This window comes from Sebastes umbrosus, chromosome 1, assembly GCF_015220745.1.
Source record: "Sebastes umbrosus isolate fSebUmb1 chromosome 1, fSebUmb1.pri, whole genome shotgun sequence".
Taxonomy (NCBI): domain Eukaryota; kingdom Metazoa; phylum Chordata; class Actinopteri; order Perciformes; family Sebastidae; genus Sebastes; species Sebastes umbrosus.
In genome coordinates, this window is record NC_051269.1 from 20161505 (window position 1) to 20187129 (window position 25625).

Consider the following 25625-nt stretch of genomic DNA (forward strand, 5'->3'; position numbering starts at 1 on the left):
AGCAACGTGAGCAGGTATTGTGGGAGTTTAGTATCCTCTATTGAAGTATTTTTTTTTGGTTCACGTGAGACCGACTTTGCCAGGGGAGACAGCTACATCTGACACCAAGATGTGACCCTCTCTGTAGGGCTGAGCACTGGATGTTGACAGGCATCAGCTCCGAGCGCTGATGGAGGCCGATAATAGCTCCCGAGGCGGCCCTGTGTGGGCCTTATCCTCGCATTCTCCGTATGCAAATCATTAGCTGCCGCTTTCCTTTTGTTAAGCAAGGGTTTGTACAGTGTGCTCTTCCTCCTTTATCATCCGCGCTGCCAAGCCTGCGGAAATGAAAAGCAATGCAAATATGCCCGGCTTTTTAGGGAGCCGGCAGATAAAGCAGGGAGACCTTCAAAACCGCGACGCTTCATCCGCTTCAGTTTAGCCTTGACCGAGGCATGCAAATTATACCTGAGACGCAGGGAGAGTGACGCCGCGAGCTGCACAGGCGCAAAGCTGGGGCTCGAGATAGGCAAATCTCTCCTGAAGCAGGGTTAATTGGCAGAAAATATCTATAGAAAGGTTCAGAAAAAAGAGTTTTTTTTGCTGTAGTCCCACCACAAAAAGCACACATACTCTTTGAGTCTCGGCAGTAAAACGCTTACGCAGCATTCCGGCCTCTCATTTTTTTGCTTCTCTCGGCGAGGATGTGTTCTAACGCCCGACCCAGGTACAAGCACCGCTTCATCAGTTCGGTGTTACATTCTCAATTCTCTCCGGAGTTTTATGGACCCTTCCAGGAGCTTCGTGTACTGGTGTGTGTGATCCTTATTGTGTTGCCGGATGCCGGTTTGCGTATTGGGCGCTCCCAGGATAACATGTACGAGCCAAAAAGTTTGGGGTAAATGAGAGCTTGCGGCGAAACTGAAAAGAGTACAAGTAAACAAAGCCTAGATTATACATATCCACAGAGGACGAGGAGGCATAATAATGGCAGAGAATGCATCTTTTTTACACCCATTTTTTTTTTGTATTATGCATATCGAACTTGATGACTGGAGAAGACATTCAGTAAAAAACAAACATCTGTGCTTGTTTGTAGTTATGTAACGTTTTTTCATGTGAAGCCTCAAGTTGATTTAAATGTATGTTTGAAAGCCTCAGCTGGTTGGGGTCAGTTTAGTCATGTGCCGTAATTATCTAAATGTTGATATACACACCTCAGTCTCCATCTGACTGATTATGCCCATCATGTTTGTTTTTTCGCATCGACCTTTCCTGCTAATTTCCTACTGCTGAGGCTGATTTCAGTGGATGTGGTCCGCTCCACCCGCCCTGTGCCCCTCTATCTGACATTGTCAGCACCAAAGGGGGGGGGGGCTTTATGTGTCCTGACTGCTCCATGTGGAGTCAGTAGGAGGAGGCTATTAATGTAACTTTCAGGTCAAAGGGGAACGGCACACATTGACCTGATGATTGGTCATGAGGAAATAGCACACCGCTTCATTTCCTACTATGATGGATAGTGGATTTGTATTCCGTGCGGACTTCTTCGACACGTGTTGAAAGAGAGGAGGGATAGAGAAACACAGCGACAGAGAGAGTTAGGGGAGGAGGGGAGGAAGAGGTGGATGGCAGGGGTTCCCCAGTGTGTTTTCACCTGCAGTTTGAGCTCGCTCGTAACAATCCCGCTGGTCTCCCTGAAGTGTACTGTGCCAGCGACGACATACAGTAAGCCACTGTAGGATGAAGGTGAAGAGGTATAAAGGATGTGACAAAATCAAGTCTCAGCGGTGATCATTTGAAGGGCGGGTCCATTATTATTATTATTATTTTTAGGTTTTTATACCATTCTGTAGCTTCCCAGAGGTATTTCTCATGCATTCAAATTAGAGCATTAAAATGTTGGTCAAAGTACTTGTGTTTTAGTGTCAAAATCCTGTTTTCCCTAGCCCTTCTAAAAAAATGTTCCTACATGACCTGACGTAGGTTTCTGCATGATGACGCTGCTACATATACATTATATATATACGTCCTTATCGTCAGTGTATTACCTACAGTAACTTAGATGGCGGTTGACACAGGAGTACCGGCACAGAAGCTAAGCAATATACTGCTGCGGACGCCACGTTAGTTTGGATCCGAACGTCACACAAACAAACTAACTAATGGATCGATGTAGCGGTAGACCAGCAACTCCTGTGTTCTGAGAGGTAAAATGACTGTTTTTGTCAATGGAGTCTCGTGGCTGTGAAGAGAGCAATATAACGGCTTCAGTTCCCCATTGGAAAGGGCTGTCTGATGGCAAGGTAAAGCGGTGAAGATATTCTAAATATATTGTACAATTAAACTGATATTGATTTATTTAGTGTAGGTGGGCCTTTCTTTTAGGTGGCTAAAAAACGCTTTTCTGCTGTCCCCGTCCACAGCCGCTTTACCTCACCGTCAGACAGCCCTTTCTGACGGGGAACTCTTCAAAGCCACCAGACTACATTCACAAAAACAGTAATTATAATGTAAATATACATGCAACGCCACGTAAAAAAATCCGACATAACACTTTCAGTTGTTTCCAAACTTAGCACAGCTAACTTTGAATGAGCTAGTGCTAGTATTCACATTATTCATAAACTTGATAAGCCTACTTTGGTAACCTACGTCACTGCTTTTTTGCTAATGGCTGAGTGGGTGTTTATTTGAAAAACCCATAAAAGAATGCAGATGGAGTCGACCTTGAAGACTCAAATACCGCAGTCAAACTGCAGTTTGCCTATAATTGACAAGAAATGTCAAATTTAAGCAACTTTTTCTACCTAATCCCACTTAGAAACACCCGAACTATCCCTTTAAGCTAGCAATGCTCTTGAGAAAGCAACAAGAAATAAACTGGACTACGTGACCCATAATGTGATGTCTAGAGGGTAGTGTATTGGAGATGGAACACCACTCAGCATAAAATTAACATTAACAGGCAATATTTTTTTTTTACTATCCAGTCTCTGTATTCTTACTTTTACTCAACAAAAAGATTAGTGCTTTTTTTTCAGCACTGGCTTCCAGCAGATGTCGAGGTAAACTTATTGTAATTTGAATAACCAAACACCAAAGAAATGAGAAGATAATCCAAATGATACATCAAAGACAGGATTTTCTGTTGCTGAGTCACAGAGAAGTAGTAACATCATTTACATAATAATGCTGCAGATGAACTACTGACAACATCGACCGACATCATATAGAAGAAGATCCAACTCAAGTTTAAACATGTTTTTAATTTAGCATAAGCTTGTTAGAACGTTTAGACATGTAACATTTTACAAGTACCGTACCAAATGAGCACTGTGTTTCCACATGACTATGACGGCAATAAGTGTAACTTTAATTCTGGTTAATGACTTGTCTTTTGTAACCTTACTTTTGTAGGTTTGGCCATCATTTCAATCAGTTATTGTATTGTTGTACTCACCAGTAATCTGTGACATATCACTACAACAAAGTCTGAAGGGTCAAGAAGCGAGCAGTCAGATATCACACAGGTTGTTTGTAAAACTAAAGGTCAATGCATCCATCATGTCAGTAATAATGCCTCAATACACATGAAAACTAGTAGCTGAAAAGTTGAGCTTGGAAGTTGGTCTGCAAACTGTGATGAATGTTTACAACAGACAAGCTGAAAAAAATTTAGTTTTTTTGTTTTTTCGTTCAAACAAGTCTGGCTCTCCAGGGTGTTTGTTTCAAACCTGTATGATCATGTGACTGTTTGTGTTCTTATCTCACCAGACTTCTTTTTAGTGATGTCACCATGTTCGCAGATCTCAGCAATTAACTTGTGAAGTACGTATTACCATAACTGATGGCCAAATCTAAAAAATAATAAACGGGACTTCTCCTTTAAAGGTGCTAAATACGGAATTCAGAGCATTTCTTTTGCCTCTGCACGGCTCTCAACATGGCAACGGCTGTTTCGAGCCAGCGGTTCGCAGCTGACGCTGCTAATACCGCTACCTAACTATGAAAACAAAGCACAGGGAAACTCAAATTACAACACACACTGAGAGAGAGTGACTTCATCCTCTGCTCAGGTACACATTACTCTTCTATATCTTTATATAGCAAATAGTTGTTTGCCGCTATATTAATGCTCTGAATCCCGTATATAGAACCTTTAACACCACAAGAGTGTAAATTGCATAAACTGTGCCTTATTCAGTCTCATCTAAAACATCAACACTGTTACAGACTCCTCTTCACAAAAAGGAAATGCAGGTTTAATTAGTAGTACAGTACGTCATTCATAAGTATTAATATTCAGTGCATGGATAATACCTGTACACATGTAGTGTAAGCAAATGAAATGCATGAGTCAAAGTCGATCAAATGCCACTATACTGGACTTTTGAGATTAAATCTCAGTTGGTAGCGGATAAGCTTGTGAAACTCATCCTCTGGTTAAACAACCTCTATAGTGACCATTAGGGCGTCGTGGCTCCAGCAGCATTGAATCTCATATGAATTAACAGTATACATTTCTGACGTGACATTGAGATTTACATTTCGATGACAGCATCCAAGGACAGTTTACATCATCATATATATATTTTTTTCTAAATGATTCTGGCTGACAGCAGGATGCGTTTGAAGCAGTCAGTTGTGAGGAGAAGAAAAGGGGGAAATAAACCTCCATGTGCCTCAGGGACATACAAACATGAACTTTACGCTTCATCTGTGATGAAAGCACAAGATGAGATTCCATGTGTAGCGGACGGGCTAAGTAGAGATAAAATGGAGTTGGAGAGAAAAATGATATACCATAACCTTCACCGTCGATCGGTTTATTGAGAATCCTCGGCTACTTGCATGGCCTTCGCCTACTCATTCAACGCACTGTGAAACGTATAACACAATGCACTGTAAAGTATTTACTTATTGGATTCTTCTGTGTGTACATGCCAATGTCAACAGTCCATGTTTAGAAACTTGAAAATGCTACCATACATGTTTTTATCAAGAAGTTATGAAGCAAACATTTCACAATATTGTTCAACAACAGTACCGATTCTTGTGCCAGCTCCGATTCAACATACTCTTGTTGTTGTATTTCTATAAGTAAAAAAAAAAGGGAAGTGCTTGTACAGAGCCTAATAATGCTTTTTTATTAGGGCTGTCAAAGTTAACGCAAGAATAAGACGTTAACGCAAATCTGTTTTAATGCCACTAATTTCTTTAACAAATTAATGTAACTTGTGATTTTTAGGTTGTAGAGGGCTCAAAACCTAAGGAATCCATCGGTACCAATCATGTCACACTAGGTTGTTGTGAAAGAGGCTAAATAACGCTGAAAACTTTAACACCAAACTCGTTAAATTTTGGTGAGGAAAAACTAGAATGGCCATGTTCAAAGGGGTCTCTGAACTTCTGACCTCAAGATATACTTGAGCATATTTTGTTTATGCTAAATGCAGTACCTGTGAGGGTTTCTGGACAATATTTGTCATTGTTTTGTGTTGTTAATTGATTTACAATATTAAATATATACATACATTTGCATAAAGCAATCATATTTACGCACTCCCATGTTGATAAGATTATCAAATACTTGACAAATCTCCCTTTAAGGTACATTTTGAACAGATAAAAAATGTGCAATTAATTGTGATTAAATATTTGAATCGATTGACAGCCCTAATTTTTATATCATTAAAAGTGTTTAAATTGGTTCCGTAAGCCTATCAGGTTAAAAAAAAAAGACCATGTAATCTTACAACTGATCTGAAAACACGATAATCACCACAAATGGAGATGTGAAGTTTCCACCCAACAGGCATGACAACTTGTTTACATGATATCTTGATCATAAAATATTAATGTTTGCATTAAAACTCCAAATATTTACCAAATATTAGCATGAAAAGAAGTGGGTTTACATGACTTAGTGTCCTGGCTAATATCAGAGATAATATACATCAGTGCCTGTTAATGTTAATACAGACCAATGCTATGTATTGTAAAACACCATCTTTACGCATGTAAACATGCTCATTGGTGTCTCTCTTAGGTGGGTTCACACATAGCTGATAGCAGTCTGGATGGCTGCATCCTTTTTATTTCATCATTCGTTTATAGAGTTTTGCTTTTGATGTGTAACTGGGGTTTCCAGCTAATGTGGGCTGTGTAACAACCCTGTGTGCGCATTTGTTTCATCTAGCTGATGGATGACAGTGAATAATGAAACAGATATCTGGCATTTATAATGCTTGGGCTAGATAATACGCGGAAATGTGGCACCAAGAAGTTCCTTTTCCTCAAATAAGTCTGCAGTAATTACAGGATTTCTACAGTGCAAATATTGATTCTGTAATGTAGAACAATAACATCTCTGACTTGTCTAACTTTTGTTTTCCAAAATCAGTTGTTTTGCAGCCAGTCTGTGCGACCGTGACCCCTCCTCAATACAGGCATGGTGAGCTCTTGGAAGCAACTCATTTTCTTTAAATCATTTCTGCAACAGCTGCAACAAAACAGGACAAATTAAATCCTTTTCTTTAAAGAGAGCACAGATTCAATTTCGAGAGACACAATAGAAGGTATCGTACATTCACATTGTATGGGATAAGAGAGAGGTTGGCGAAGCTAATAAAGTGATGCTAATGTGCTTTGTGATGCGGTGGAAGTCCCCAGCTTTCAGCTCCAAACAGATGGGATCTCTCCCACAGGATCAGATAAAAGATGTCCGTCGCTAACTCTGCAGAGCATGGCAGATTCAACAAAGGCTGCCTCTCAAAGGCGAGCTGTCCACGGGTGCTCACACAGAAGTCCTTCGCATAAAACAAACGTGGCAGAGAGCACGCGGGCGATGATGAGGTTAAATTGAGGAATTGTCAATCTTAACGAAGGCGGGAAGAGGAACCGGATCAAATGGAACTAATCTGTGGCGGCCTCTGCCACTGCTGGGAAGATGATGACGCACAATCCTGAACATTCAAAGCATCCTATGAGCTGAAAGTACCTCTCGTAAACAACATGTCTTAGTATCCTTATTCCAAATCATAGCATGTCAAACACCGTAACGGTGGCAACGCCTTCCCATCATACATATTTATTCAAATCCATTGAATTTACAGAACGGTTGATTCAAGGCTAAGCTGGATAGACATCTATCGCCTCGCCATATATTTTCCATATCACACTGTCAGCGGGAGCTGCCATACCATAAGCATATTCTCTAAACCCTCCCCGCTTGTCCTAGTACCTGCTGCTGCTCCTTCCTTCAGCCTACGGAAGCCCTTGCCTCCAGAGATAACCGCCGCAGAGATCACCCTGTCCCTGCGTCCCCCTTCCCTCTCGCAAGGACGTCCCCTAACCCACATTTCTGGGTCATCGCTGAGCTCGTAGATAGATCCATCTTCTACGCTGTGCTCCAGAGACTCCAGGGAGGAGTCCGACGCCTCGTCGCCCAGCGCCGTCAACGGCCGTCCGGGCAGCCCCGACGTAGAGCGCAGCTTGTACTGCAGCAGGACGCCGCGTCCTTTGCCTCTCCCGTCTCCCTGGTAGGACTGTTGCAGGGATTCCTGAGAGGAGGTGTCGCTGCGGTCCTCGCCTCCAAAGGCAGAGTCCGGGCCATCCCCGACGGAGTCCCTCTTCAGCAGTTCGGGAGGCAGAGGGCTGGCGGTGGCTACCAGGAAGTCAACGGGCCCACAGTGGGCATTTAGAGAGATCATTCCCTTTCCTGTAGGAGGGAAGACAGAATATTTAAATGTCGTCCAGAGGGACAATAAACTGCTCCTATACAGGGGCTAAGGTCAAGTTATTGTAAGTTACACTCAAAGAAGATTATTATGACTTGAACCGCAGTGAACTGTATTTATTCATTATAATTATGCAGTTGTAACAGTAACAATGGTAGCTAAAGTTTGTGTTGTGTTTACATAGTATTCAATAAACTAGCTCGTAATAAGAGGGTCATGAAGTAAGGTTTGTGCAAGTGGGAAACTAACGACCTCATTCACTCGGCATAATTAACAAAATGCTGGCAGGCAGTTTTTAAATTACCCTGCAACAATATATATATACTGTATGATTTGTGTGTTGCCCGCTTGGTAATATTTCCACTGATTCCCAGAGCCAGGAGACAAATGTGAAGTGTGACCTCAATAATGGGCAGTGCAGAGTCATTTTCTATCATGAAGGGAAAAAAAAAAAACTCTCAAGAGGCTGTTCAATCACAGTCAGCCGCCCCCGACGGATCCATACCTGTTATTTTGGGGATGCCCTCCAGTTTGGGAACTGGAAGAGTGATAATTAAGCCTTGGGCAGTGCCAACCCATAACAGCCCCTGGCAAATTAGCAGACTCGTGACCCGCATGCTCTTTTGACCTGCAATATAGGAAACATTGTCAGAAAATGGATTTGAGTTTTCTTCACCTCCCGCTGTTATAGAATTACAGATAGCACAAGACTACAACAGATTATATGCTCTTTTGAAAGAATAATAGATGTGGATTAAATGATACAACTTTCACAGACTGGATGGTCTATCTTTTAGAGAGTGAATTATGAACTCCTATTGATTTTATTATTACCAGAAGTTCTTCCAAAACCGCTGCATTTTGGAAGCTGTTCAGTCCTAGCATGATGAAAAAAGTAGAAATACTTTGATTGTTGGTTATCAGTGTTAGCTTTGGGTAAGGTTTAAGCTCTGTGATCAATCTGTATTTGACAAGCTTAACACATGCACAGCACAGCCACCTAGGGCTCTGGGTTACATAAGATTATGAAAAATCGGATTTGTCTACTTGCTACTGACCCAGTTGAAAGAAAAACCTCACATAGAAGCACAAAGCATAGGAAACAAGGCTCTGTGAAATCGTTGTTGTGTCTGTGTCTGCTTGAGATCTGAGAGGTTTTGAAACATTGAGCTTCAAGGTTTTCACCTCCCACTGTAATAGCAAAGCTGATATGCAGGAAAGTTCTCTTTTATTGCTAAAGATACAGACATCATAATCCTTCTTAATAAGTGAGGCCCCACGTGCCCATGGTGCACATACACAGGTGTTTTCAATCATTGTTATCAGAGCTCGTCTCAGGCCTGTGTGTGCATGTTTAGTCAGTGCGCCTGACATTTTCCCTTTTTACAATTGTTGTAGTGTTCTAAAACAGAACAATCGATAACTGTTGAGGGTTTAAAAAAGCTTACAATACTAAGAACTAGGGCTGTCAAATTTGACGCGGTAACGTGCTAACGCAAATTCGCTTTAATGCCATTAATTTCTTTAACACATTAACGCAACTTGGGATTTTTAGGTTGTACTAGGCTCAGTAAAACCTAAGGAATCCATTGGTACCAACCACATCATACTAGCTTGTCATGAAGGAAGCTAAATAACGCACCAAACTTGCACTAAATTTTGGCAAGGAAAAACAGGCATTTTCAAAGGGGTCCTTTGATCTCTGACCTCAAGATATGTGAATGAAAATGGGTTCTATGGGTACCCACGAGTCTCCCCTTTATAGACATGCCCACTTTATGATAATCACATGCAATTTTGGGCAAGTCAGTCAAGTCAGCACACTGACACACTGACAGCTGTTGTTGACTGTTGGGCTTGAGTTTGCCATGTTATGATTTGAGTATATTTTGTATGCTAAATGGAGTACCTGTGAGGGTTTCTGGACAATATTTGTCATTGTTTCATCTTGTTAATTGATTTCCAATAATAAATATATACTGTACATATATTTGCATAAAGCAGCATATTTGCCCACTCCCATGTTGACAAGAGTATTAAATACTTGATAAATCTTCCTTTAAGGTGCATTTTGAACATATAAAAAATATGTGATTAATTTGCGGTTAACTATGGAAAATCATGCGATAAATCATGATTGAATATTTTAATCGATTGACAACCCTACTTAGAATATTTTTTATCACTTTGATGTATTAGGTTTTATCTGGTAAGACATAACAGAGAGCAATGATTTTTAATGAAAAAAATATCCATGTTAATCAGACTTTGTTTTAATACAACTAATTATTATAGTAGTTATTAAAGAGAGTTATGATATTAGATACTTTAGACTTGACTTGGATCCAGAAGCCACTTTTACAGCATGCCTTTTGTTACATATTTAGAAAGGTTATCAGAAATACTTGCAGTGTCAATAACATTCAATGTTTTGACTTTAAGGTCAATTATTTCATTTAGTAGAGTGCCTCTAACTCATCATACTCGCACACTGAGAGTCTATGACTCATCTTTTAAACAAAGCACTACATGGCTGTCTGTAAGTGGCATGAACTTTAACATTGACTTAATATTAAAAAAAAGTAGACAGCCGTGCACACATTTACATAATCATATTAACATATATTGACTTCATGTTTTGAGTTCACATCGTTACTTTAAGAGGCTGACCTGCTGGTATGAAAATGTGCAAACAGAGATTGTGTTGCATTCATTTGTTTGTTCCAATGTAGAGCTTTGATTGTCTGCCCGAACCCGATTGTGCCCGGCCCAAACCGACCCGACACGCCGGGTTCGGGCAAGGCTGTAAAAAATTCCTCGGGGCTTGAATCGGGTCAGGTTCACACCAATTTCCAGAATTGTTATACAATCTCTATTTTAGACCGGTACCGTATAGTTCAAAGCTTCATTCATAACGTTGACATTCAAATCTAAATCAAATCATCTGCTATTACTACAAAATACTGCTAATACTGAGAAGTTTTTTTCTTTTGCATGACTACTCATTCTGTTTGAATCCGGTATGTCTGCAAAACTGCAGATAAAGATCAGGCTATTGTGTGAATGCTGATTCAGCAGCAGTCATTATATAAGTATTATACTATTTGTTGGCGTTTAGCCTTTCAAAAACAACACTTTCACACAGTCAGAAAGCTGCTCGCTGTCTCGCTTGCTGCGGCACCCACAAAGGGAGACACGCACCTAACAGGGTGGTCAAAGACAAGGCTCATGTCGGAGATTATGTCACAAATGTCTGTTACGGCACTGAAAAGACTTTGGCTGACTTTAGCTTGTGATAAATGTTTTAATCGACTCGGGCCCAAAACTGCTGCCGTGGTTCAGGTTCGGGTCGTGCTTAGACAGAAAGTATACAGGTTCATGCAGGGTCGGATCCTGATCATAGCTGTATTCCGATGAGATATAGCAAGTTGGTACTGGTTCTTATTGCGGTTCTCTGTTAAAGGTGCTAAATGCGATATTGACAGCATTTCTATTGCCTCCACACGGCTCTCATCATGGCGGCAGCTGAGCCGGCAGCTCATAGCTAACAGTGCTAACAGTTATCAGTGAAAACATCTGCAATGCTGCTGACAGAGCTAACAGTGTTAACCTGAGGAAAACCAGAGGGTGGGTGCTACGCCGTCGGTCGGAACGGCACATTTAATGTGACAAAAGAAGTAATTCAGGGTCTTATCCCTTTCAGTGTGTTGATAATCTTTGGGGTGAGCTAAAGCAGTGATTTTATTTGGATGAAGGTACATTTTTTTCATCTTGTGATTACATGAGTAAAAAAACATAAGTTCCGTACTGTGAAATGCGTAGAACTCTTTTTGTAGCTCGGCATTAGAGACGGGAAAAGGATAATTGCACGCTCTTATTATACATGCACACCCTTTGTTTCCACTTAACAAAGGGGTGAAAAACATTGTTTGTTATGGATTTATTTTTGCATTCCTTTTGTGGTCCCTCAGCTCTTGGCTCCCATTGTGGCCTAGTTATCTATAGAACCATTTACCATAACATCCACTGCAACCATAATTGAATTACACTAGCATTCAAGTGATCGCTACTAAGAAAACGCTCATTTACATGGGTAGCTGTATTTACATGTTTGTTCTGTGTCATGCTCAGATTATGATGATTTGCGCGAGTGGCTCAACGGTGTCATTTAATTCATTCATTTCACTGCGCAGAGATGAATCATCCCACGTAGGAAGCTGTGATGCTGTGCGTAGAAGAGGAAGTGGAGGCAGAGCAGCGGAGCACATTCAGCAAACAGAGAGCAGACGCCTTTAGGAGGCGAGACCTTGGAGGGTCAAAGCAGTGGGTTAGGCGTCATCAAAAAAACAGCCTTTATCTCGAAACTGTCTGCCACCTGCTCACATCGCCTCAGAGTCTATTTGTACTGCGGTTAGAGAGTTTAAGTGAGAGAGTGATGCTCATGAACACCCACTCACGGGTTAGCGTGAAATGTGAAGCTAAGTCGGAAGATGTGGGCGACAGGCATTGTCCTTAAGAACAGTGATAAAGAGGGATAATGACAAAGGCACTTGAGATTAAGGAGGTATAGTTTAACCTCGAGCAATCTCGCACCTCCAATTTTTGCAGTAGCGCACACACTCCTCAGTGTGTAGTGGGTTTATCGTGGAAGCCTTAAACAGAAGATGTCTCCAAAGATAAATGTTTCCCTGTGATATGTCACTGAGGACTTTATTTCGGAATATTATTTTTTCACCCTAAGGATAGAACTATTAAAGGCATTAGTAGAGAAGAGATCAGCAGTTTCCTGTGCCTCAGAAACTTCTCTGTTGTTTACTGCTACTGGAATTCCCTGTTGAGTATAAATCACATTAAGGGGAAAGGATTAGGGGGTGTATCATTACTGCATGTCCTGGTATAAGTCAAGGAGAAACCTAGGGGAGCAAAGACCCATTGATAGAGAGGAACTATCAGTATTTCATGTGCAGTATCTGTGCTTGTGAAGTGTCGGGGGATCCTCTTTTCTCTTGTGAGCTCAACAAATCACAACTTAAGTCAAAGATCCTCTTCCTTTTGTGGACCCTGAAGACATGAGCCGAGCAACTCTTTTTCTTTTCACCCTGTAACTCCCCTGAGGGCCAAGACTTGAGGCTCTCTTAAATCTGCTGCATATTTCAAGGGGAAGCACTGGAGCTGGGTGAAAATGACCTTCGGGTCACAGGTTTTCTCCAGATACCACTGCCATAGGAATCTGCTCTCCTTAAAGTCTCGTCTTGAACAAAAAAAAAAAGAGAACTTTGATCTAAAAGAGAAAAGGTGTATGAAATGCGTTCCTGTTTTCTTTGTTCTTTACTCAACTCACGAGAGAAAACCTTTTTTTTTCTGATGAGATGAAGTGCTACCACAGCTTTGAGTATTGCTCTAAATACATCAATCACAGTCTAGTGTGGCTCAATGAAAAGGACAAAATTGTCTAAATCCAGAGGCATTCATACCACTCCCTGGAGCTCAAAATGATCTTCACATGTGCTGAATGAGATCAGTGCATGATGTCTGAGGCAAGCTGTACTGTAGTTATCACCATTAGACCGTTTTAGGTAAGCTTCGCTGCTATCTAATTTGTTTACCATAGTTCTTTTCCTCAAAAAAAAAGGAGTAAAACACCCACACTGGTTGATAAATATTTCATCCATCATAAAGGAAGGCACACTGGAAGTAATAGGCTATCTGTGGCATCCTAAACAGACTGCAGAGAGAAGTGAAACGGGGGATTTAAAAGCAGAGCGGATGAGATGAAACGGGGGAGCGAGAGGGAGAAAGTGGGACAAAAAGAAAGAAAAATATTAACTCAAAAAGGAGGAAAGTGGGGAGGTAAAACGGGCATGAAGCATGGACGTTTAAAGAAAGACAAGAGAGTTTCCATGGGAACCCTTGGTATGAAAATCTTTAAGGCTGCCATTTTACTGCTCCTAAATGACTTTATTTCTTTTTTATTAATCCTTATCTTTCACCCCATGGCTCTATTATGACTTTGCGAAGGCCTGAGATGGATTCTTATTCAGGTCAGCCCCCGGAGTGCAAGACCCAAGAAGCGACTTGGACAAGACATGAATACCATTCTGCGGAGGAGAGCATCATCGCTGTTAAACTGGTGCCCTATGATTGCTCTAATATAATAAAGACAAAAAATGTGACCAGTAAAAATAAAATGAAATTTAGTAGTACAATTTTGAAACAATAAATTGTCACAATTGTGTTTTTTTTGTTTTTTTAACAAAAACTGTTTCAGCTGCTCTGCAGGATAAAGGGTGACCTCTATTTATGTAGGTCAAGACCGAGTGTGATGTGCATGTACCAGTGTTCAGCAGCTTCGAGCGTGTCGAGATGTTGATTTCCTGCAGAAGCTCCAGTGTTTCAGTATGAAAGAGACGAATGGAGGAGCCCTCGGAGAACGCCATCCACACCCCTCCACCGGCGCAGGCCATGTGCGCGACGTTGATCATTGGGTCTGGGTGGACTTCAAACGTCTGTAATGGAAACAATAAAACTGTTTAAAAAAACTGAAGATACCCCGTGCAGAGCGGTGCTTCTCTTCACTCGATTAATGCTTCTCTCCTGGGTGCAGCGGGTGCGGGGTAAAACCACAGTGAACCAAAAATAATCAAAATTCCAGAGCACACCACGATACTGGTAGAATATAGACACTATTTTATTCACAAATTACGTTTAAAAACAAGAAAGACAGAACTATGTGTTTCGCATGTTGCTTCAACAGATTTGCTTTGGGCTTGATTTCCATCAGGTGTGTCTCAAATCACTCAGGTGCTGATTAGCAAATAATCACCTCACTACAGTTCCACTATAAGAGTCAACAACAGCAGTAGCAACTGGATATAAACAGTACAATATAAATAAATACATTTCCATTACGAGATTCAAAAAATGTCGAGTACAACAGAGTAGATAATTCCATAAGGTACCATAAACATTTCCAAAATGCACCAAAAATATATAATAGATTCATGACAAGGAACATATAAAAAAACTAGAAAGAAAAATGTAAAAAAATTCATATGTCAGAAAATAGTGTACAAAGGTATAAATATATATTAGGGCTGTCAATCGATTAAAATGATTTAATTACGATTATTCGCATGATTGTCCATAGTTAATCGTGATTAATCACAAACTAATCGCACATTTTTTATTTGTTCAAAATGTACCTTTAAGGGCGATTTGTCAAGTATTTAATACTCTTATCAACATAGGAGGGGGCAAATATGCTGCTTTATGCAAATGTATTTATATATTTATTATTGGAAATCAATTAACAACACAAAACAATGACAAATATTGTTCAGAAAAGGTACTGCACTGAGCATAAAAAATATAATAAAATCATAACATGGCAAACTGCAGCCCAACAGGTAACAACAGCTGTCAGTGTGTCAGTGTGCTGACTTGACTATGACTTGCCCCAAACTGCATGTGATTATCATAAAGTGGGCATGTCTGTTAAGGGGAGACTCGTTGGTACCCATAGAACCCATTTTCATTCACATATCTTCATATCTATCCCTTTGAAACGGTTTGGAACATTATTTAGCCTCCTTCATGACGAGCTAGTATGACATGGTTGGTACCACTGGATTCCTTAGGTTTTTCTAGTTTCATATGACGCTAATATCTTAACTCTAGCTTTAAGACTGAGCCCGCTACCACCGAAATATCGCAAGTTGCGTTAAAGAAATTATTGCCGTTACAACTAAATTGCGTTATCATGTTAACCTTGACAGCCCTAATACTTACACTTAACTTGAAGAGTTATTGATGTTACAAAGCTGCCTGTCAATGGCTGTTATGAACGTTGTTGCATTGTGGGATATTTATGCCGGCGTAGTGTTCAGTGTTTTCATACTGTAATATTCCAATAGAAATACTGCGCAATTTGTGTACTATTGGTTTCATACTAAGGTTTCGGACGTACTAAAAACTCTCACATACTGTTTTAGTGTACTAAATAGCATATTTGTATAGACTTTCAGACGCAACAAGAAAGAAAAGGAAAAGAAAGAAAGGTAGATGAGGAGATGTAAAGACTTTATATAAATCTGTCAAACATAAACAAATCATAGCAACAAAGGGAAGTTCTGACTGTGCTGCGTGTATCCTGCTTCATAAAAGGACACACTTTGATACCACAGCTTTTTAATTGGTATGCCAGTTATTGTGACATTCATTTCAAAGTTGATTTACTATATTTATTAATTTATATCAACACATTACAAGATAACTGTGAGGTTGATAACTATGAGGTCAGTAGACGCTCCCTGAATCTCACATTCAGTTGTTGCTCTACACTTGTTTTTCTGTAAATGAAGTCTAACTGTGCCTCCTAATTTTGTAATTTACACACGGGGCATATTTTTGCATCATTCCCCTGGCTTCTATCTTTTTAAGAGCACAATGGAAAAAGCGAGTTTCAGGCACAGAGTCTTAATGAGTAGCTTGAAATAAATGCAATGAGCCTTATCATGGCAACACATGCAGCCCCCGCGGTCCAAGGCGTGACACGGGTTGGTTTGGGCATCATCTTGGAACTCATATCGCTGTCAATGCATGAGTTGCATGAGGCTGGGCAATTAGTCAGTGAGAGCGGGTGAGTGAAGATGAGAATGCATCCCCCCACCCCAACCCAAGTGCACCGGCGGACAGGGATTACCACCTGTTTATGTGCCCTTGCCAGTGGGTCCTCCTTTGTTTGAAATTAGGGAAAAGGAGAGAAGCCTTTGATGTGTTTTCTCTTTTAATTGACTCCTCAGCAGTGGGTGCCTGCTCCGCCTGGGAAAGGATACGCAATGCATCTCTTCGTTTTTCAAGTGCAGCCATCAAAAAATTCGATATCCATAATAAAAAAAAGGCACATTTCACCTTCAACAATCCATCGCAATTCAAATTACGTTGACAAGTTTGAGAAGAAAAACACAGTCATACTGGGCTGTGTGTGCTGCATATTTATCACATTAATCATTATCAAGCGTGGTGGCTCTAAAAGGGACTTCCGGCTAATCAATGGCTGGCATGCTGAAATTGTTGAATGCCATCTTGCTTACCATATGTTTGAAACCACCTGGAAGGCACTCTGGGAGGCTAAATGTATATATAGTGTCATTTAACTGGGATACATAGGAATATCAAAAAGTGCCTGAAAATGCACTTTAGAGTGGGTACGTTATTTTTTTATTTTAGGTTTTTATATCGTTCTGTGGCTTCCCAGTGGTGTTTTTTATGTATTCAAATTAGGGCTGTCAATTGATTAAAATATTTAATTGTGATTAATCGCATCATTGTCCATAGTTAATTGCGATTAATTAGATTTGTTACAAATGTACCTTAAAAGGAGATTTGTCAAGTATTTAATACTCTTATCAACATGGGAGTGGACAAATATGCTGCTTTATGCAAATGTATGTATATCTTTATTACTGGAAATCAATTAACAACAAAAACAATAGCAAATGTTGTCCAGAAACACTCACAGGTACTATATTTAGTATAAAAAAATATGCACATACTATATGGCAAACTGAAGCCCAACAGGCAACAACAGCTATCAGACTATGACTTGCCCCAAACTGCATGTGATTATCATAAAGTGTGTCATGTCTGTAAAGGGGAGACTCGTTGGTACCCATAGAACCCATTTTCATTCACATATCTGGAGGTCAGAGGTCAAGGGACCCCTTTGAAAATGACCATGCCAGTTTTTCCTCGCCAAAATTTAGCGCAAGTTTGCAGCGTTATTTAACCTCCTTCACAACAAGCTAGTATGATATGGTTGGTACCAAAGGATTCCTTAGATTTTCTAGCTTCATATGATGCCAGTATCTTCACTCTAGCTTTAAAACTGAGCCACTAAAACTTAAAAATCGCAAGTTGCGTTAATGCATTAAGGAATTTGTGGCGTTAAAATTAATTTAGTTAACATTGACAGCCCTAGTTCAAATCCGAATATTCACATTTTGATCGAAGTATGTATGTTTTAGCATCAAATCCCAAACCCTTCTAAAAACTTTGTGACCTGACGTAGGTTTCTACACGATGACGTTCTACATACATACATGTATCCTTATACCTTCAGAGTGTATTACCCACAGTACCTTGGTTGAACGTTGTTTGGCGAATCTAAACAATGTACTGCCATAGACACCATGTTAGTTCGGATCCCAAAGTCACACAATAACACAAACCAACTCATTTATGCAGCGGTGGACCGGCAACTCCCATGTTCTGTGAGGTAAAATTACTGTTTTTGTGAATGTAGTCTGGTGTCTTTGAAGAGAACGATATAACAGCTTCAGTTCTTCGTTGGAAAGGGCTGTCTGATGGCAAGCTAAAGCAGTGGAAATATTCTTAAGAACTGAAGCTGTTATATCGCTCTCTTCAAAGCCACCAGACTACATTCACAAAAACAGTAATTTTACCTCGCAGAACATAGGAGTACATACAACACCTCTTCAGAAAATCCTAACTAACCCTTTCAGTTATTTCAAAACTCACATTATTTATAACCTTATTGATTAGCTTACTTTGGTACCTTTGTCACAGATTTCTGTTAACGGCTGAGTAGGCGTTTCCATGCAAAAAAAATGGAAAAGAACGCAGATAGATGTGCCTTTTAAATCATTGATTTAACATTCATGTTTTTACATGAATATCTTTTCACATTTAAGCCAATACTGCATGACAGCATTCTCCAAATGTTTTATCATGGATATACACCAAACAAAATTGAAAACGCTCGGCGCTCTGAGTCAAATACGGGATAAGTACAAGCTACAGCTGTTGCCCCCCAACCAACAACCTGGTATTAGTCTGCTGAATCCAGCGTTGCTTGCAGAGATGAGGTGGTCAGTGAAGCTTGACAGTAGTAATGTGCCCTTTACACTAAACTCGGCAGTGTCACACTAACAGCAGCATCCCTCAGCCAGCAGTGGGAAATAACAGCAGAGCTAAAGCCACAAACACTACAGCTGGTCTGAACAGCTCATTAGTCCTTCATTAAGCCGGGTGACAAGGTGTCTTTGTCCTTTCCTGAGTGCTACGTCCACATCTCCACATCTTTGGGCTATGGTGAGGGAGTTGAGTGGATATGTGAGTGATAGGAGAAAGCAGGTAGAAAAAGAAATAGTAATGGGAAGAGGAAGGAACAAGGCCTGCCAGTCAGTATTGATCAAAGCCTGTATGTCCATACATGTCCTACTTTGTTAAGGTTTGGTTACGACTCCGACCTCCACACAGTGTTGTAGTTTGAGAAGGAGATTGGCCTTTAGGAACTCACAAGCAGAGCTGAGATGTGTCTAAAATCATGATAAAATGTTGGTAATTTTGAACAAAATTATGTGTAAAAGCATGAAAAAAACAAAAAGTGCTGTATTATCGTTAGTCACACAGTAGGGAGTGTCATTTGAATCTATCTCCAAAATAAAAATGTCATTTGATTGGTTGAGGTTTTCCTTATTTTCTCCCCAATTATGTTGTTTCAAATTCCCATTATGTGCAATGATTGCTGCGGCTACCGAGCCCCTTTGGTCGGCCTGATGTGAATGTACCAAGGGTTTGTCATTTTGCAATTTTACTGACTAGTGCAGTGCCATTTCCTGTCTAGGGCATGGCCGTTCGGAGTACATGCCCGTTCGGAACTGGCTGATTGGCTACCACTATTGCTGCTAGCAGCGTTGTCGGGGCCTGCCCGTTCGGAGAAGCGCGTGCCCATTCGGAACAGGCCGATTGCTTGGCCCCTGGGCGTGCTGCCTGGAACTGGTCATCGCCTGTTGACTCCAGGTAGGTGAAGAAGAGTTTGGTTGTAATGTTAGTATATCCAGAATCCAGCAGCAAAACCAGCTGTTGTCAGCAGTGACAGGATCTCAGGGCTTCCTCCTGGACTACCTTTTTAGCAACAGAAGTGGGCGGGCTGTAGGGCTGTCAACAAATATTGTATTGAATATATATTCAAATTGGCTGTCTGCCTCGGGCTGAATACACTGAATGTATCACATGACTGGAGTCACTTTCATTAACTGAAAATAAATAATAAATAATTCAACAACAGCCATAATCGTGCCAGAGAACTCGGCCACAGAGAGAGTGACACCGTGTCCTAACAGAAATCATTTTGTTACGTCATGTAAACAAACCACGTACATATCAGCTGTGTGCTCAAGATCAGAATGGAGGCATGACCACTTAAAAGATGGATGTGTAGTACTTGCTATCTTCAGACTTTTGTGCATTTTAAACAGAAAGCACATGTTATATATTGTGATATTTACTGCAAATTATATACAATATAGCCCACAGCAAGTAGGAACATTTCAGACGATCTCCCTCCAACCAGCTGCCATCTTATTTAGTTTGTTGTAGTGAAATGAGGAGGCATCATATAGATACCTCCTCATTTCAACTGCACGAATCAGCAGTTCCTCGTCCATTGTGCCGCTTTCAAAGTGAGCGACAGGAAAAAATAGAAACTGGGCGTCTGATAAAAGTTCGGTGCCAACGGCCCATTATTCTGAAACACCAACAGTCCAAAAAAATCTCCCGGCAGCCTGTTATCCTGAACAGAAGCCAATAGCTAATTATTATGCAAAATGACGCCAACCAACAAAGTCATTCAAGGCAACAAGATGGGAAGGTCTGATGATGTCATTCTGCATGATAATTAGCCATGTGCTTCTGTTTGTTGCACGGAGTGTGTGTATTTTCGGAACAATGGGCCGTCGAAACTATGGTCCGCCGGAACAATGGGTTGCCGGAACAACGGGCGGTCCCCCAAAACTTCAGCTCAAAACGCGGCACTGTGCAGTGCTATGTCGCTCGTGGCCAGTTAGAGCATAATCTGCAAAATAGATAATTGAATAGTTTGAAGGTATGATTTTTAGAACGAATATTTGAATGTCAGACGTTCTTGGTCCCACAGAGGATAAATCCTACTATGGTGACCCCATGACTTTTTTTGGTGAAATATTTCAACATCTCACGATGGCTTGGCACAAAGTTTGGTACAGACATTAATGGTTCCCAGGTGATGTATCCTGATGACTACTGCCACCAGCAGGTTCACACTTTAGATTTGTACCGATATTCAGGATGAATTTTAATAACTTAGTGATCCTCTGACTTTCCATCTAGCATCATCATCAGGAAAAATTGTTTTGTCCAACACTTTTCTTTATGACCAAATACCTGCAAAACTAATTAAATTCCCATCAGGCTCAGTGGTACTCTGTATTTAGTGCTAATTAGCAAATGTTAGGATGCTAGCGCGCTAAGCTAAGATGCGAACGTGGTAAACATTAAACCAGCCAGACATCAGGATGTCATTATGAGCATATCTATCTTTATCTCTCTACTCGCAGCGATTCTACTACTGAGGTTTTGTCAGCAGCACTATAATTTTCGTGTATCCCCCCCTGGGGTGGAGTGTACATAATCAAAGAGTACAAAGCTGGGAGTACACACACACTGGTGATGATCCTTCGGGTTTCTGTTGCAGGCGATTTCAACCACATATAAGCATACAGCCGTATTTACCCAAAACAGCCCGAAAAGGTTATATTTAAATAACACTGTGTCTTCACAGCATCGACTGTGAAGCTTTAAAAAAGAGAGTGAATCAAGCAGCAGGGTGCCACGATCAGCAGCGTCAAACAAGACAGGCTACAGTGTCCAGCAAAGTCCTGGATAAATGATTAAAAAGTGCAGCAAATCTGACAAAGTGGCGAACGTCCGCAGGGGAAAACAACAGAAAGAAGTGAAGTGAATAGGAGCCTGCGACCCTCTAGCCTTGCTCTGAGTCATATCTCTTGCCACAGGTGCCAAATACAGCTTCTCCAGATCCCGGATATGCACCGCAGCCGCTGTGAAGTCAGCCCTCTTGAGTCCATATTAGCGAGGAAGACAAGGTTAGCAAAGAAGTAACCAGAGCTGACCTGTTAAGCTCTGCGGGAGATACAGCGAACCAGAACTGTGCCTCTCCACTGCGTGGCCATTCAGCTGATTAAGCTCGTGTCTCCGGAGGACCGGGCCAGGGAGAATAGGTGAAGGAATAAAAGGAGGGAGACATCTCTAGCTCAGCTCACTCCTGATTATGAAGATCTTGAGGCAGACTCGACAAGCAGCTGCTTGCAGATTTGTCCGCTGCTTCTTCAACTTTGTTGCAACTTTTAAGAGAAAAACATGTAAATGCATGCACATAATAACTTTACATGATCACAGAATTTTTGCTGAATGTTGTTTATCTGCAGATTTTAAGTTCGGCATGAGGTCAACCAAAACATCAGTAGATGAAGGTTGTATATTTGCCAATTTTATAACATGGGTGGAAAAAAATCAATTTACCTATGTATAGTGATATTTTTTTTAACGATTTCGAATTGTTTTTTTAATGCCAGAATCTATATATTTGCTTAATTTGAGTCTATGTGGCGATAGAAGGAAGTTATCGCTTTTATTGTTGTAGTCTGAGTAACGTGATGTCATATCCGTTCTGTATCCGTCAACCAAAACAAACCACAGCGAGCTGAAAAGTAAAAGTAGAAAACGGTGGCGGGTCCTCGTGGATACGGCCTGCAGCCTCACATTTTAAATCCAAAGTGGTAAACACTACACATACAGTAGAGTATGGAAACACTTTGGGTTGTCGGAAAAGCAGAGCTAGACATCACGGCTAAAGCTGAATGCTAACTCTGTCATGGACAGGAAATGTTATCGTATTGCAGTAACGTAAGGTCAAGCCGTCCGTCACTCTCATCTTTGCGGTCAAATCGGCCAACGCTACAACTGTAGAGCACCCATATAATGACAATTTATGTTAAATGCATTCAAATGGCCCCGATGGAGCTGACCATGGATGTTTAAAGAGAACAGAGCTGACGGGAGAGATACGGAGAGCTAGCAATAGACTTGGCGAAGTATACATGTGTGACTACGTGCAGATTTCAAAATAAGGCGTTAACAAAGAGAACTGTATATAGAAAATATATACATGGAAATAAGATTGAGTGAATAACCTGAATTATAAAACATGTTACATGTCCCTTATAAATAAAATAAAAATACCACTAATTTGTGAGGGAAATGTCTTCATTCTTTGATTTTTGGATTGCTGGAAAAAAATTCATAAATCATGTCTGACAATGACTGATATATTTGACTTCAGGACATCTCTGACTACATTCCTGCTGAAAATCAAACGTTTTTACTACATCAATTTAGAGTAAAAGTCCCTAGAAGTGAATGATTCAACTTTTTCCCATGGTCTAGTGTTAAAAAAGTTAACAAAAATTGCAATAAATCACAATACTTGTAGAATCACAATACTTAAAAATCGTAATACATATCGAATCGGCACCCAAGTACTGTGATCAGGAGATAGGTGTATCGTCCCAGACCTATTTCATAATTGTGTTTTTTTCTGGAAATGTAGCCCATTTACAATGAAAATGGAAAACAAATATATATGACGTGGGCGATGGAACATTCATTTAGTATAGTAGTATAGTGTTTTAGTTTGTCTGGTTGTTCAAATTTAGCATCATATTTTTCTATGTCATCTACTTATTTTTATCCAGGGAAGGTTTGCTTAGCACACATGCTCCTTTACAACAAAAGCCTTTTTACACAGCTACGCACACTCACATCTGGGAGCTATAATTAAATGGTAATGGTTTGCAGTTCGGTATCTGAATACCATATTAACATTACACAGAAGAGTTTGTGTTCTGTCATTCATTATTGTCTACCACAGCCGGAGAAGGCGCCCCCCTGTGCGCCTCTTATGACAGATGAACACCTTGGAGAATGACTACACAAAAATGGAAAGCATGACAGAGACAACACCCGGGATGATTTTCTGGAGATAATGGTGAGCATACCGTAACTCAGAGCTCAGAGCGCTACAGCTAAATGAAGCTTATTTGCGTGTGAGAGCTCCCAACAAACATTGTATGAATCTACAAAGAGTTTGATTGGATGTCCATGCAGCAGCTCCAGGCAGTAAATCTTCATGGCATCACATTTACAGAGCTGGCTCTGTAAGGCTGTGCGCATAAATCTTTTCAGAAAATGAAAAGCAAGGATTTTTTCCTCAAATGCGGCAAAAAAACAACAAAAACAAATAAGTAAAGCACCTAGTCTAGCAGTTTCACTTATGAACTCGTCCATTTAGGTCTTCAAACCGTGTTTTATTGAATACTGAGAATATGTACCAGCTGGGGAGGTGGCTGGAGTTGACCTTGGAAGTAGGGATGGAAGAAACATAACACATTTCCTTGAGGCTTATTCATGAACCAGTTAAAAAATTGTTTCAAACATGAGCTTTTGAATTGCTAAATATTATAATCTTTACAAATTTCTAAAAAATGTTTTGCTAAATTGCTGAAATAGTGCAAAGAACAATGAATACAACACAAATAAATACAATACAAGCATTATTTGTGCTCTATAACAACTTTTCAAATTTAATGACAGTGTATTTAACCTATACTGTAAAAAATGTTTTGCAATGTATGCCATACGACCTGGCTCTCGAGTTCCAGTTATTTCCATCAGGAAAAAAAAAATCCTTTAAAAACTATATACACAAACAGAAAATGAACCGAAAAGAGGTGTGCCATAATCTAATATATGCAAAGTTAAAGGTGCAGTGTGTAGGATTTAGCGGCATCTAGCAGTGAGGTTGCATCCAACTGAAATTTCTTCCGTGTGGCAAGCATGTAGCACGAACAATCAAAACACAAACACACAAAGTCTTGATGCATTAACAACAGCAAAACTATATCATAGCAGTACTCGCACAGACGAATTGCGAGCTTGTTTATGTAAGACTGTTTATGCGAGTTGTGTGACAGTTTGTAAACAGATTTTTTGATATAGTTTTGCTGCCCCTATTTACTTTAATTCATCAAGACTTTTCCTTTAATGTAAATTACTCACGTTTAGAACACTTCAACAGTGCATTTGAGCAGCGTTGAATTGATGCAGCTTTGTTGCTTCGCCTTTAAGGAGGAATACCCATTTAAATAAAGCAAACTTCTGACAATTTGCTCAGATGGAAGCAGTTTTGCTTTGATGAAAATCGTTGCCTGTTTTTTTTAAGTTAAACTGCAACATTATGTGCCCAGCAGTGATGTAGTCATTTACCTGAGTGTTGAGGCTGGAGATGTCCATGACTGTGATGGAGTTCCCGCAGCTTGCCCACACCGAGTCATCTAACACCAACATTGTCCGAACCGGTTCTGAGCCCAGTCTCACACATCTGGATGAGTCTGGGTCCCAAAAATCATCTGGGGGAAAAAAGTAGGATGTGAATAAACCCTTGAAATGACTGGCTATTATCCCTGCTAGCATACAAGTTATAATAATATACTCTGAACACATGCCCCACTTCTATTTGAACACTGTCACATTGAGCGAGGCAATTAAATTAAATTCTTCCCACTTGTATCACAGCAAGTTAGCTTGGTGTTTACTTTCAAAATTCTCTTAAAGCTATTTAATGTCGCTGAGCAAATACTGAAGCATCAGTGGAGGGAGAGCTCGCAGTGGAGGCTCGTTTGTGACACAGTATGAACAACAGGTTGACCAAATAAAGACTGTGACTTCCATTTGAGTCGCCACGCACTGTTCGGCACAATGTTTGCACCTTTGCCACCCACATGCTAATAAGTCTGGTGTAAACTTTAATCTACTTTCCACTCTGTTCCTCTCTCTCTCTCTCTGTTGCTCTCCGTTTTGCTTCATCAGTGTGAAAATGAAGCAGACCCTTTTTTTTTTCTTTGAGTTTTAATCACGTTGCAGTCACCACAGAAGCACATTATAAAGTGAATTACATACGCATTTCCTTTGCAATGCTTTAATGAAGCA

At 40.4% G+C, this 25625-nt stretch overlaps 1 protein-coding gene across 3 annotated transcripts in view; it reads right to left on the reverse strand.

Moving 5' to 3' along the window:
* Window positions 1-5550: 5550 nt before the first annotated feature.
* arhgef10la (Rho guanine nucleotide exchange factor (GEF) 10-like a) overlaps window positions 5551-25625 on the reverse strand; it is a 151351-nt gene continuing 131276 nt past the window's right edge. For all 3 annotated transcript variants that reach the window (XM_037770926.1, XM_037770937.1, XM_037770916.1), the window contains 4 exons: window positions 24903-25045; window positions 14056-14227; window positions 8227-8349; window positions 5551-7702 (listed from right to left, as the gene is read on the reverse strand). In XM_037770926.1, coding sequence (XP_037626854.1) covers window positions 7158-7702; window positions 8227-8349; window positions 14056-14227; window positions 24903-25045 — 983 coding nt within the window. In that variant the 3' untranslated portion in view covers window positions 5551-7157. The remainder of the gene's footprint in view (window positions 7703-8226; window positions 8350-14055; window positions 14228-24902; window positions 25046-25625) is intronic.